The 13,785-nt window shown below is 40.0% G+C and overlaps 2 protein-coding genes across 4 annotated transcripts in view; both read left to right on the top strand.

The window, feature by feature from the left end:
- Positions 1-597: 597 nt before the first annotated feature.
- Positions 598-4,751, top strand: osr2 (odd-skipped related transciption factor 2). Of its 2 annotated transcripts, none has more exons than XM_083989432.1 (4): positions 598-867; positions 2,929-3,624; positions 4,001-4,100; positions 4,477-4,751. In XM_083989432.1, exons 2-4 carry the CDS (start codon positions 2,969-2,971, stop codon positions 4,549-4,551), a joined length of 831 nt encoding a protein of 276 aa, XP_083845558.1. In that variant the 5' UTR covers positions 598-867; positions 2,929-2,968; the 3' UTR covers positions 4,552-4,751. The 2 variants fall into 2 exon arrangements, with proteins under 2 accessions (XP_083845558.1, XP_083845557.1); XM_083989431.1 differs by having other exon boundaries at positions 4,395-4,745.
- Positions 4,752-8,882: 4,131 nt separating this feature from the next.
- Positions 8,883-13,785, top strand: part of vps13b (vacuolar protein sorting 13 homolog B) — a 339,339-nt gene continuing 334,436 nt past the window's right edge. For both annotated transcript variants that reach the window (XM_083990417.1, XM_083990416.1), the window contains exons 1-3: positions 8,883-9,018; positions 10,229-10,389; positions 12,686-12,829. In XM_083990417.1, the coding sequence (XP_083846543.1) occupies positions 10,243-10,389; positions 12,686-12,829 (291 nt within the window). In that variant the 5' untranslated portion in view covers positions 8,883-9,018; positions 10,229-10,242. The remainder of the gene's footprint in view (positions 9,019-10,228; positions 10,390-12,685; positions 12,830-13,785) is intronic.

A 13,785-nucleotide genomic window follows, 5' to 3' on the forward strand; every position in this document is an offset into this window, starting at 1 on the left:
GTAGTAGAGTTTTGTTTGCTTCATAAGGATGTTTTCATCTCTGTCATCACAAACCTCAGATTTTTTTTTTTACTCTTACCACAGTGAAATGCAACGATTAAATGTGGTGCTGGCTCTTGCATGTGCCCTCCATTCTAGCAAAAAAAAAAAAAAAAGGGGGTAGAATGAGAAAATAAAAAATCTTGTAAGCAGCTCGAGTATCCAAAAGCACGTTTTGAAAAGCGTGGAGTTTAGTTGGAGGGAAAAAATGATGAGGGTTTCCTCGTGCGCTTCCAGTCGTGTCTCCAAAGGAAGGGAAGAAAGAAAGAAGGAAGGAAGGAAGGCAGGAAGGTAGGAAGGCCTATCGCTGACTTATTGGCTATATGGCATGAGGTGTCAGTATAGAGGCAGGTTGAGCCGCGTACACGGTTCTCTACTATGGTCTGGAACCCTAGTTGCTATCCAAACACAAATAAACAGAGGAGGAACATTGGAGTTAATGATAGAGGACGGGGGGTGGAGGCGTGTCGGGGGGCGGGCTGAACACTACTGAGCCCCGAGCCCTGAAAAGTGAACGGCTGGAGCGCATTACGCACACTTCAAGCCCGAGCTCCGGAGGAGACTCCCACGCTGCTGCTGCTGCTGTTACTGCTGCTGCCGCCGCCGCTGACGCTGCCTCTCCTCCAAAAAACTTCTTCGTCTCTTTCCACAACTTGTCACATCTGTGCAAAGCTCCGAGACATCACAGTTGGCTGCATGGCTACATGAAAGTTTCATGGACTTGGAACTTGGAAAACTTTTTAGCGGCGCTTTATTGGAGCTCGTCGCCTCTATAGTTACTGTGGATTACTGACATACCGCAGGACCTTTGGCAGCTATTTATTGGGGGTAAGATTGTGTTTGGCAGGTTATATGTCAGTCTTTTGCAAGAAGGGAACCAGCCTCGCGCAAATCACTTGTTGTAAACTTTCTGTTTGAGGGGGCAAAGCTCTGAGCTGTTAAAAACCCAAATGATCTGAACTTGTCTGTAAAAGTGTCAAACTGTTCACGGGACCAGAAACCAAATCAAATGTTGTTTCTGAGGGTGCGTATTGCTCCGTGATAGTCACCGAGCTCGAGGTCATAGTTCAGCCCGCACGTTTTGACATCACTGGTCTGTGTCCTACCAACACTGTGGCCTCGGCGTTACAGCTACAGGACTTGTCAAGACTTATAGAAATGTAAAAAAGAAAAAAGAGAGAAGGGATTTAGCCCAGAGAAGGGATTTACAGAAACAAGACGAGCCACCGAGGCTGCTGTCAAAGTCTAAATGAAGTGTCTGAGGGGAGAACAGGTTGAACTCAAGTTGTAAGAACAAGTGCCTGCATGGTGACTTCTTTTTTTCTTTTATTTAATACTTCCCCATATGTATCCAGTACTAAAGCGAAAGTATCCTAATGCAGAGAGAGAGGGAGAGAGATAAGAGGCTGTCAGAGAAACAAATGGAGCGACCTGACTGAAACAAGCCACCAGTTCCTCCAGCCTGTTGCATGTGTATGTAACTACAGCAGGACTTTCACTGCAGCAGAGTCAATACACTGCTTTCATCTACACTGGGTTAGGCTTTGTCAAACATTATGTTAAAATGTGATCAGTCAGAAATGACTCTAATCTCATTATATCATCACCTCCTGAACATTAAAAAAAAAACATAGATTTTTTTTTTTCCTTTTCCAAATGTAAAGGTCAGCTCGCTGCTGCACCGCTGGCTCTCTGCCAGTCCCGCGTCCACCATCCGGAGTCTTGAACTTTTACACGGTGGATTTTTTTCTCTCCTTCTCCTTCTTCTCCTTCTTCTGTGTGGGAAAACATAACTTTGCCATCCCCACAAACATGGAGCCAGTCCCGTTTACTGTCACCTGCTCACCTTATTACAGGCTACGTCCTCACGTTGCTGTGGTGCAGATTGACAGCTTCTGCTTTTTTATTTTTATTGTAAGGCAAAAATCATTGCGCTCTGAAAGTAGTGAAAGTAGAGTAAAAAAAAATGCCCGCAGGTTATTTGCTCCAAAAACATGCAGCGTGAAATAAACCAGACCTTAAAAAAAAAAAAAAGCAAAATATTAGTGCCTATAAAAATTTGCTGGCTACTCATACTCGCAGTCATAAAAATAAAAAGCACATGCATTTCCAGAAAAAAAAAACATTCAAGAAACTTTCTTGTGGTTAATCGGCTCCATTTGTGCGTTTTTGCTCTGACTCATGTTCGTGCGCTTAATAACATATTTGATCTGTGCTGGCAACTTTTCAAAAACTCCTACAAATCTACACGGAGGCGCTTGTTTTGCATCGTGAAACATCAACTACGAGCTCAAAACACAACGTGTCTCCTCTAATGAGCTCTGGATGAGATTTAATGTTTAATTTTAGTGAGAACTAAAACGTGTCATTTGCAGTGTGTTTTTATTTTTCTATTTTTTCTATTTGACTTGAGTTTCGGTGGCTGCTGTGTTTAGAGACAACAACATTTTTTCCTATAATGCGTGAAATACTTGTTTATATGATGTCAGTGATTTTGCCTCAGACTGAAGCTTTTTTTTAAAACATATAATTGTCAGTAAAGGATAATACTGTTGCAGCTCTGCAGCTTGTTTAGTTGATGTAATTAGTTTCATGCTTTGTGCAGGTTTTTAAAATTAAAGTAACTAATTATTCGCCCTAATCTAGTTATATTTTATTTACTGGAGGAATATGGCCACTGCTGCATGTCCTGCTAGATTACAATATAAAAGCTGCATATAAATCTCTGCTAATAAAATAATTATAGGAGGGTAAACAGGTGGTTTTTACTGTATCATGTTCGCAGACTGAGGGTCACACTCTGCCTTTGCCTTTGTAACCACATAATTACTGGCTCTAATGAGGCATTTACACACAACACTCATCTTTTTTTTTTTTTTCCCCCCCCAGGGTTTTCACCGTGTCCTCTTCTGCAGAGGTCTGAGTCGAGATGGGGAGCAAAGCCCTGCACGCTCCGATCCCCCTGCACCCGGCCCTCCAGCTCACAAACTACTCCTTCCTGCAGGCCGTCAACACTTTCCCGGCTGACCAGCTGCAGGGACTGTACGGCCTCAGCGCGGTGCAGACCATGCACATGAACCACTGGACTCTTGGTTACCCGCACATTCAAGGACTGAGGTCGACGATCACGGAGATGGCAGCCGCCCAGGGGCTGGTCGACCCCCGGCTCCCCTTCCCGGCGATTCCCTTCACAGCCGCGGCGGCGCAGCTCTTCCACCCGAAACAAGCCGGCCTTGCGCACGGCATCCCCTCGCTGCACAAGGACAGGCCGCGGTTTGACTTCGCCAACCTGGCCCTCGCTGCCACTCAGGAGGACCCGCCGAAGGCTGCGGATCTGGCGAAGCTGGCGTCGGGACTAGGGGGAACCATCTCCGAGCTGAGCAAGCTCTCCCCGGAAAGAAAACCCACCCGGGGCAGGCTCCCGTCCAAAACCAAAAAGGAATTTATTTGCAAGTTCTGCGGCAGGCATTTCACCAAGTCCTACAACCTCCTGATCCACGAGAGGACCCACACAGACGAGCGGCCGTATACCTGTGATATTTGCCACAAGGCCTTCCGAAGACAAGACCATCTCAGAGACCACAGGTAAGACGCGTTTACGGAACATTTATTAATAACACACTGGGTCAAGGAGAGGAGGGAAGGGAAGGGGAAGGGGGGCTGAAATCCCCAGCAGTGTTTCAATACAGATATATTTATTGCTCTAGCCCTCTCTTTCTCTTATAGCAATTATAACATGTTATATATTTTAAACATTGAAACATGCCTGTTCCCAGAGTTTTCTCCACGAGGGCGCTAAAGCACTTTTTAATGCATAAAGTTGGACACACTCAACTTTATGTGTATGCAGTAGAGATTTTTTCGCCCTGTGACTCTGGGGTTTGTAAAAAAAAAAAAAAAAAGCTACAAGTAAATCCATGCATGAGCAGACGTTTGATTAAGTGCGACTTCTGTTTTACAGATACATCCACTCCAAGGAAAAACCCTTCAAATGTCAAGAATGTGGGAAAGGATTCTGTCAGTCTCGAACTCTAGCCGTCCATAAAACCTTACATATGCAGGTAAGCTGAAAATATTAACAGTCACCATGATGTGTTATCCTCACCTTCATACTTTATGATCATGAATCACCTATATTCTGCACGGTCTTTTTTTTATACTGCATGCATGGGGATAGTAAGAAGTCTCACAAAACCATTGCGCCTGACTGAGCAAATAACCAAATTTAAACAAAAAAAAATTACAATAATATATATGAGATCATTGTTTTTAAATCAGTGTGAGTTGTAATTGACACAACAGTGGATTTAATTATATTAGTTGAATAATTCTTTGCTTGCTTTAAATCTAAACAGGAGTCTCCCCACAAATGCCCCACATGCGGAAGAACCTTTAATCAAAGAAGTAACCTGAAAACTCACCTTCTCACCCATACAGACATCAAGCCCTACAGCTGTGGCCGCTGCGGAAAGGTGTTTCGGCGCAACTGTGACTTGCGACGGCACAGTTTGACGCACAGCCCACATCAGGACTACTAGCCTGGACAGACTAACAAAATAACAATGGACAAAAAGCAAAAGGAAGACAACAAGCCAGAGACTCCTTCTTCCACTGCTCCTTCTCCTCATCATCCTCCTCTTCCTCCTTTTTTTTTTTTGTTTCTTGCTCAAAGACAATCTCCAAATCAGGACACTGCAGCACGTTGTTGAGTGGATTTTTTTTAGCAGCAGGACAGGAGCGGAGCCATGGCCATGTCCAGCTTTCAAGACCACCTGTAAATATCCAAGACCATAATGTACATAATGTTGTTTTTTATTTTGCCTTTCTGACCTTGAAATTATAAAAAACAAAAAAAGTTGTCAAAAAGCAGTCATAAGTTTAAAGTATGTTAAATTGTATTTTAGAAATAAATATTTCCATGATACATTTTTGCTGTTTGTTCTGTTTTTATTTATTTCTGCTTCTTCTTTTTTCTTTCTTTCTTTTTTTTTTCTTTTATTGGCCTGGAAACACGAGACACCACAGCCCCAAGAAACAATATTTAGATTAAGCCATTTTAACATGCCCATTAAGTTAATAGTCTATATGTTTACAGCCAGGAGGCAGCGAGAGCTCATAATGTGGCTGAAGTGTTGCATGGGCTTTTCTTTTTTTATTATAGTGGAGCAAGTAGTTAACAGTTGACAAGGAGCACGAGGACACGTCTTTAACTGTTCAAGCCTTTCGGACACGAAACTGATTAAAGACAAGTGTCATAGTGAGTCATCATCAAGTTTCACAATTACAGAATTTATATATATAAAGCCTGAATTTTAAATATATATGTATAAAAAAAGATAAGCCTATAATAATCACTGGGCCTGCACAACATGTGTCTGCCACCCACCTATCAGGATGTCTCGGCTCCATTATTATTTCCAATATCTGCAGCCTACGGAGACTGATTAGTATGACATTAGCCGCATTAGCAGCCCTATCACATGTCTTTATCTGCACCACCTCTGATATAATAATTGACCTGCAAAGCGACGGAAGCAGCAGTCGTCAGCTCAAAGGGGGGGGAAGCTGTTTAACTCAAACCAACGGGGATGAGACGGGCTGACACACATGTTAACAGATTATTGTCAACTTGGTTCATTAATTCATCAAACAGACAAAAAATATTCAGATGTGATGTTTGTATATTTGTTTTTTTCTATTAGAGCCACATCAACCAATAAATATTGTGATATGACCTTATTATAATATCAGCTGTGAAGATACAACTGGATTCTGCAAAAAAAATAAAACATCTCTGCAAACCCGAGCCACAGTTTGAAAAACGTTTAAAGTATTAATGTAATATATAGTTTAATAGACGCTTTGGACGTCAAAGAGAGAGAGAGAGAGAGAAAGATTCGTATAAATACAAACATACATCTCAGGGTTTGGATTTCGTCCATCTAACCTTTGGTCGGAGCAAATTGAATACGCTTGAATATTAACCCTCAGATCTGCGGCCTGTGACAGGATGAGCTGATCTATGATCTTTTTATATTTATTATCATTCCCTCGCTCGCTCTTTCTCTGCCTCTGAGTCCCCCGTGCTGCCTCTCAGGGCTGCGTGGCCTTCAGGCCTGTTCACCACCAGCCATCACTTTGCTACTGAAGACTCATTTAAAAAGCTAGATTTTCACCTGACAGTGCAATTAGTTGCTTGGAAAAGAGAAAGAAAAAAAATTGCATTTATCTTTAATGGGCTCGAAAATAGGGTCTGGAACAAAGTGGTTACAATAACAACAAGGCGCTCGTTGCTGCTGAAAGGCCATTAACTAAGACCCAGTTTATTATACGCACTGCAGGCTATAGTACTTTCCTAATTACTTACTAAATGGAAAAGCAACTAAATCAGTCCACAGCAAGCTCTACTTACAAAAAGCACGCAAGCGAGCTACATAACAATAATAATAATAATTCCAAAATAATAAAAGTAAATAGATAAAAATCACTCATAATCCCCACAGCAATGAAATGAAAACCGACAAACGATGGAAATATATGAAAACATCAATTAGAATCAATTGTACATAATAATCACAACAACACAAACAGCAGTAATAGCCAAATAATAATCAATTGTATTATATACTATTATTATTGGATTTCTAAATATTGTATTTTTAAATTCTATTTGTAAATTTGCTCCTAAAATTTGTATTAAAATCTATATCTGACGACTGACAAAATCGATTATTGAAAACTAATTCTAATAATCTTAAATACAGGAAACAACTATGAAGCCTCTGAGCTCTCTGTAATATTGAAGGCGACTCGTGGCCTCCCTGTGATGATGTAAAATAAAGACCTTTATAATAAAATATATATAACTCTTCCTATATCAACTGTTTTTGAGTGGTGTCATTAGAAACAAAATGAGGCTGCATATTAATTGTCAGACATGCAGAGGACTTGGGGGGGGCTCGCTCGTCTGAATTTGTCGAGGCCTTGACCGACGAAAACCTTGTTCAGCCAGTTAATCCATTTATTTTACTGACATGTAGTATCTGTTAGTGTGGTCCAGACCATACCGGAATAAAAACAGACATTTTATCCGTTCACGCAGACCACATTGTACAAATATGACAACAACTGAACAAACTACGCCCTGTAATTTTGAATGCATATCAGCAGACAAGACACTCACTGGCTCGAGTCGAGCATTAGTTTGTAGCTACAGCAGCTATACGGCCTAACGATGATATATAAGAAGTCTATAGAAATCTTCTAATTATTGTGAATAATGGTCAATTAACTGAATTGAACACAGCATTGAGTGAATCTGAGGAGAAAGTGTGACAACATGATGTCATGTAGGCCAGTTGACTTATCTCGCACTGAGCACACGAGGCCTGTCTATCACTCTCAGTATAGTAATAGTGAATGCGCGCTTTTGTACGCACATGCACTGACGCACCCACTCAGGCCTGCACAGTGGGCAAGGAGTGGACAGTCACATGGTGAACTTCAGCGGCCTATACGAGCGTTGTGTCATCAGGAAGTTTTATCTAACTGCTGCTGCTGTTTCTGCTGCTGCTGCTGCAAGGACGGTAAACATGACATTCCTTACCTCGGGAGTACAGGCACAGATAACTGGTTAAGGTCGGTTTGGAGTAGTAGCCTATAGGACCAGGGCCAGAGGACTGAATGATTAAAGAAGGTGGGGGTTAAGGTTATAGGTTTAGGGGCAACACAGCCTATCGAGACAGACTCCCACTTGCCACAGAATCTATTACTCCCAAGCACTTGGATGTGACGCCAACCCTGAACTTCCGCAGCCTGCAACAGATGACCACCACATTTTCAACTCAGCTCCACTGCTCCATTGATAAAAATCAGAGAGATCCATGACTAGATTTTCGAAGCTGTTCAATTATTTGAGTTTATCTAGCCTATTGTTTTTGTATAGCTATTATGACTTTTTTATTTGCTTAGTAATTTCAAAACTGGATAACAAATTTAAAAGTGACAGGTGGCTGTTAACGTTACAACTACAACAGCTAAAATGCAAAGAGGGAAAGATTTGTTGTAGCAAAAGGCCGCTGGAGTGTTTGTGGGGTAAAGATGAAGCTTGACCCTGTTATTCATAAATACATATATAATATTTATTCAATAAGCCGCATGATTTATAAATCATAGGTCAGCCATTACCTTAAAACAATAGCCTACATGGAAAAAAAAACACATTTTTTTTATTGTATAGCCTATTTCTGTAGTTGACAATTGCATTTTTATTTCATTTTGCAGGATTATTAAAAAAGGAATGAAGAAAAAAAAAAGCAGCTCACACACCAGCACTGCTCAGGTGCTTTTTTCTTCCCTGTGTGAAGTTTACTCACTTCTCTGCCAGCAAAGGTGAGCTCCCACGGCCATATAAGGGCGAGGGGCATGCGAAACACACCGGGAATATCACGTGGAATGATGCGTTCGGGAACACCTCGTAAATCTTTACATTACACTTAAGAAATTGCGTATTATGGCTCAAAGCCAGCAAGTCGTTTGATTAGAAACACACAATAGAACAAATCAATATAATATAACCTATTTTCTACCATTTTTATTTGATTCAAATGGATTATGGCTGCAATAACCGAATTGAAACTGTTACTGTGTAATACGCACGAGGTATTTAGCCTACTTGGAGCTCTCATTGATTCATTTTTAGCCGTCTAATAAATCTATCCTCTAAACATAACGTCAATCAGGCTGTAGAGTGCCTCATTTGTCTTTATTGTGGGTTGTTTTATGCTGATTAAGCTACGAAGCGCAAATTTCCTACATGTCTGCGAATGCACCACCAGGCATACGGAAGCCGCGTTGGTGTTTACTCATGACGTTTGTGCAGAAGCTGTTGAGAGATGTAGCTAACGGTGGCGAGATGAATTGGTTGTGTTAAATATCACAGTCAAGGAAATTTCCCAACGGGATACAACAGAGAGACAAGTAAGGAGATGTTTTCCCATTTTTTATTCCAGGTCGCATGTTTTATTTATCGTAACCGAGCGGAAGTAGCACGACTTCTTCTCAGTTAGCTTAGCTTTCTTTGCTGCTGCTGCTGTGGTGTATAAACACAGCTAGAAGCCTCTCTGGCGTTAACTACTTCGCAGTAAGTAAAAAACATCTTACTACGTCGTAATGCACGGCTTCATGTAAAACACCAACTTATATTAAGTTACACTTGCTACGGATTTGGACACAGTGTGGCTGAGCTGCTGCCTGGCTAACTGACTACTGCAGCTGGCTCTTCCCCCTTGCAGTCGCACTTAAGCACTAAATAAAGTGAAGTGAAGTCACATTAACAGCAGCCAGCTTCTTAAAACAAAAAATACTCATGAGAAAAAACACTGAAATTAATAATAACAATAATAAATGTTGTTAAAACTTGTTCTGCAACCCACGCATATTGCCTCTGGTAAATGTAAATGCCTACCAACTGTCATTCCCCCCTAAATTTCCATAGATATAATTAACAATACCCTCAGTCTTTCTTTTTTTTTGTATGAATATAGATGGTATGTTTTCAGTGCAGCAGTTAAAGAGCATTATCTCTTGTGCTTAGTGACGGTTGGAGCCATTACAATAGGCACAAGACTGTTTATTAATCCCACACATGGGAAATGTGGTTGTTACAGTAGCATTTGTAACATACAAGGTAACAAAAAGTAGAAGAATATGCAAATATAGAGACATAACAACAATGTAAGACAAACATATAGGTTACCATGCTGACTTTCAGCACCAGGCAACAAAAAATCCGCCTTAGTGGAATATGAGGTTTTAGTGCTGGGGCTTTTTCAACCAGATGTTTTGACTTGTCATAACAGAAACAACACAGGTGTAGATAATAACTAATAATTACTCCAGTTTATATAAGTGCCCCTATAAACTATGCCAGTGAGATGTCATCGTGTATTGTACTGCTGCTGCAGCCTGGAGCTGACACACCTGATTGTAATGCAGCCGTCATTAATGCAATTATTTACACCTGCTCTCTTTCTGCACATCCAAATATCTTTATGCTTTCTGGCTGAAGCCTTATAGCAGCAGTGGAGTAATAATGGCAAAATGACAGTATAAGTGCTGTTGTGTACACATAAACACAGTGTAGAATTACATCACAATGTTCATTTCAATGTTTGATATGTGTGTTCAGGACGAGGGGACAAGATGTTGGAGTCGTACGTCACGCCGCTCCTCATGAGCTATGTCAACAAGTATATTAAGAATCTGAAGCCATCTGACCTGCAGCTGTCTCTCTGGGGAGGAGATGTGGTGCTCAGCAAGTTGGACCTGAAGCTGGATGTGCTGGAACAGGTACTGTAAACTGTTTACTCCTAGTGTAACCTTTGCACCAGTTAACTCAACAAGAAGAACATAATAAGCACTGTGGTTATTCTGTTTGCAGGACTCAGGCCGTGCATTTGTGCTGAAGTGGGAGAGTGGGCAAAATATGAATTACTACACATTTAATTGGTCATATAGTCATTTTATGTACAAGGTAATTAGGTACCACATAACCAAACCCAAACAAAACACAGACAGACAAATAGAGCTGCAACAATTCATCGATTAATCGAACAGTAATCGATTATTAAATTAATCGTCAACTATTTTGATAATCGAATAATCGGTTTGAGTAGTTTTTTAAAGAAAAAAAGTCCAAATTGTCGGATTTCAGCTTCTTAAATGTGAATATTTCTGGTTTCTTTGTTCCTTTATGACAATAAACTGAGTATCTCTTTGGTTTGTGGACAAAACAAGACTTTTGAGGACATCGTCTGGTGGTTTGGGAAACACTGACATTTTTCAACATTTTTTTTTACATTTTATTGACCTAACAACTAATCAATTAATCATTTAGATAATCAGCAGAATAATCGATAATGAAAATAATCGTTAGTTGCAGCCTTACAGACAAAACAATAGATATAAATGTATATTTAGATGAGCTCGTGTGCAAGAACAAACTCAATGGTTCAATGGTTTTTACCACACAGACTCTCCATCTACACAAATACACATATCAATACATAATTGTCTATTAATAATAAGCTTAAGTGTTGGTTTTAGACGGTAGGGGTAAAAAGGCTACTTCGCCAAGACTAAATCAAAGTGCAAAATCTGGTCAAAAGGGTCTACCTTGATCCTAACATACTCTTAAATATCATGGTCTTATAATAAAATCAATATATTTTCCAATTCAGCATGATATATGTCAAGGCAGTCATATAGTCTATATCTTAAAATGATGATATCTGGATCTCAAAGTTATGCGTTAGTTGTGTGTTTCGTATATGGGCTATCTATATGGTGAATATGAGCTTAAATATCAATATGTGTGAAATTAAGTAAGTAATTTGGAAAATGTCACATGAAAAGTTGTGAACAAACAAGAGACCACAAGTATAAAGTTGCCGTGGAGGCAGTAAGTGACATTGTGGACTCTCTTTATTAGGTCTTAGACAGTTTTTTTCTGTTATGAATTGCAGTGTAGCACATGGAGACATTTTGGTGCAAACTTGTCTCTCTCTTCAGAATACAATCAGATTATAGGTTGTTTCACTGACAACATAAAACAAAGTAAAAATGTTTGGACACGAATTGTTGGGTGGAAGATAAGCATTTAGATTATTTTCTTCAGTTCAGTGTGGACATTGTATATCTATATATAAACCAAACAGCTACTGATCTTACTGTTGTGTCTGATCACTGTAGTATAGTTAGGGTCTAATGCCTTTATTAGAATCAGAAAAAGCTCTGGCAGTGCGGTTCAGTCAGGCAACACAGTGTCTTTACAGTCATTTTATGAGAGATTTACTCTGATATTTTTGCTCTGCAGTGTTATTTTGACACAGTGTTCTTTCTCTACACTTGTAATGTCTGGATTAAATCAATCTACCATGAGTTAAAAGAATTTTCTCTTGAGTGGATTCTGACTGCTTCTGAAGAGCAGACCAAAACACTACCTAACCCAACAGAGATTGTGATGAAAGTCCTTATTGGAAGCAGCTTGAAGCCAACAGACAGTGGGAATTGTGTTAGCATTTTGATGTGTAACACTATGTCTAAACCTTGGCAGATGTCCTGTCTTTTGTTTTATTGCATTTCATTTAGACAGCGCCTATTTCTTTTTTTTTTTTTTTCAAAAAATCTGCAATTAGAGATCATTTTCTTAATATAAAAGACTAAATTTAGAAAAACTTTGGAGGATATTGAGCTGACACACCGTAAATCCATTGCAGCTTTTCCTCAGAAATATGTTTGGTTATTAGTTTTTTTGGCACAGACGTACAGAGGAGGCACGTTAAGCCTGTGTGTAGGCAGTCTGGTTTCATGGGACTCATTCTCGCACAGAGTAGTTCAAGATGCAGAACAGTGATTTGTCTGCCTCTGAGAAAATATGACTGATTTTCGTTAAAAGCGTGACCAACATGTAATCTGTAGCTGTTGTTTTTTTACTGTCCTCTCATCTCCATGCTATTGTTGAAGTTGCAATATGCTGTTTAAGAAAACGGATGGATGAAAGGCTCGAATAAGTCTCGAGGTCTTAACGTCAATGTTCTCAGCAAAACTTTTCATCTTTTTTTATGTATTTGTGTTTATTTTATAGGAGTTGAAGTTGCCTTTTACATTCATGAGCGGTCACATCCATGAACTGCGCATCCATGTGCCCTGGACCAAGCTGGGATCGGAGCCTGTCGTGATCACCATCAACACCATGGAGTGCATTCTCAAGCTGAGAGATGGAGCTCAGGTTAGTTCTTCTTCCTCTTCTTCCTCTTCACTGGTATGAGAACCATTATATCCTTGATTCCCCCAAAGGGCCAAAAACAGGGCTGGCCAGATCTTCCAGTTATTTATGTGAAATTCCTCCTCACGCCAAGGTTGAGCTTTCTCATTCCTTTTTAGTTCTGTATTTCCAAGAAGTTTTGTAATAGCCTTTGTTTGGAATAAACCATGTTAAGATTTTTTTTTTTTTAGCTCTAGCTAATCTTGGCAGGTTTCACTCTGTAGTAGTGGAATGAGTGGCAAAGAAAGGTGTACTCTAACTCTGACCAGGTGGAAAATCATGCAAAGATAAACTGTTACGCACCATTTCATTCTCAATTCAATTCATGCTGGGTCCTGACTATAGTGTTCATGATTTTTAGATACAGTTCTTGCATTTGAATCAGTTCTCTGTGTAAATCTTGTGTTCAGACCCGTTATTGTTTCAGTGTTGAGCTAAAAAATCCTCATCAGTGAAGACAGACTTTTAGAAATGTTTACTAAATTATTAAATACCAGAAAGTCTGGACATTTTCAATGACAATGCCTCCCATTTTCCTCTTTGAGTATCTACTACACCTTGATTGGAGTTCACCTGTGGTGAACTCAGCTGAACTGCCTGTAGAGTTCAGACATTTCCTGCCTGGCCAAACTGAACAATCAAGGGGGAAAAGGGATCATGTTAAAGAGGAACTTTGCAGGATTTGTAGCTTAACTATGCTACATTTCTTTACCTCAGTGAAACAACTTTGGAGTAATTGTGATGGTTTAATAAATGGCTGAACTAACCAACTAACTCTGTCTCTATCTGGATGACATTTTGCGGCCGTGTCACGCCCCTAAACACTTATTATTGGTTGGAAAGTACGCCCTGCCTCCTGTTGACAAGCTAGTTAGCAGAGAGAGGAGAATGTGAGAGAATTGCATTGAAATGAAATTAAA

The sequence above is a fragment of the Trachurus trachurus genome (assembly GCF_905171665.1).
Source record: "Trachurus trachurus genome assembly, chromosome: 16".
Classification (NCBI taxonomy): domain Eukaryota; kingdom Metazoa; phylum Chordata; class Actinopteri; order Carangiformes; family Carangidae; genus Trachurus; species Trachurus trachurus.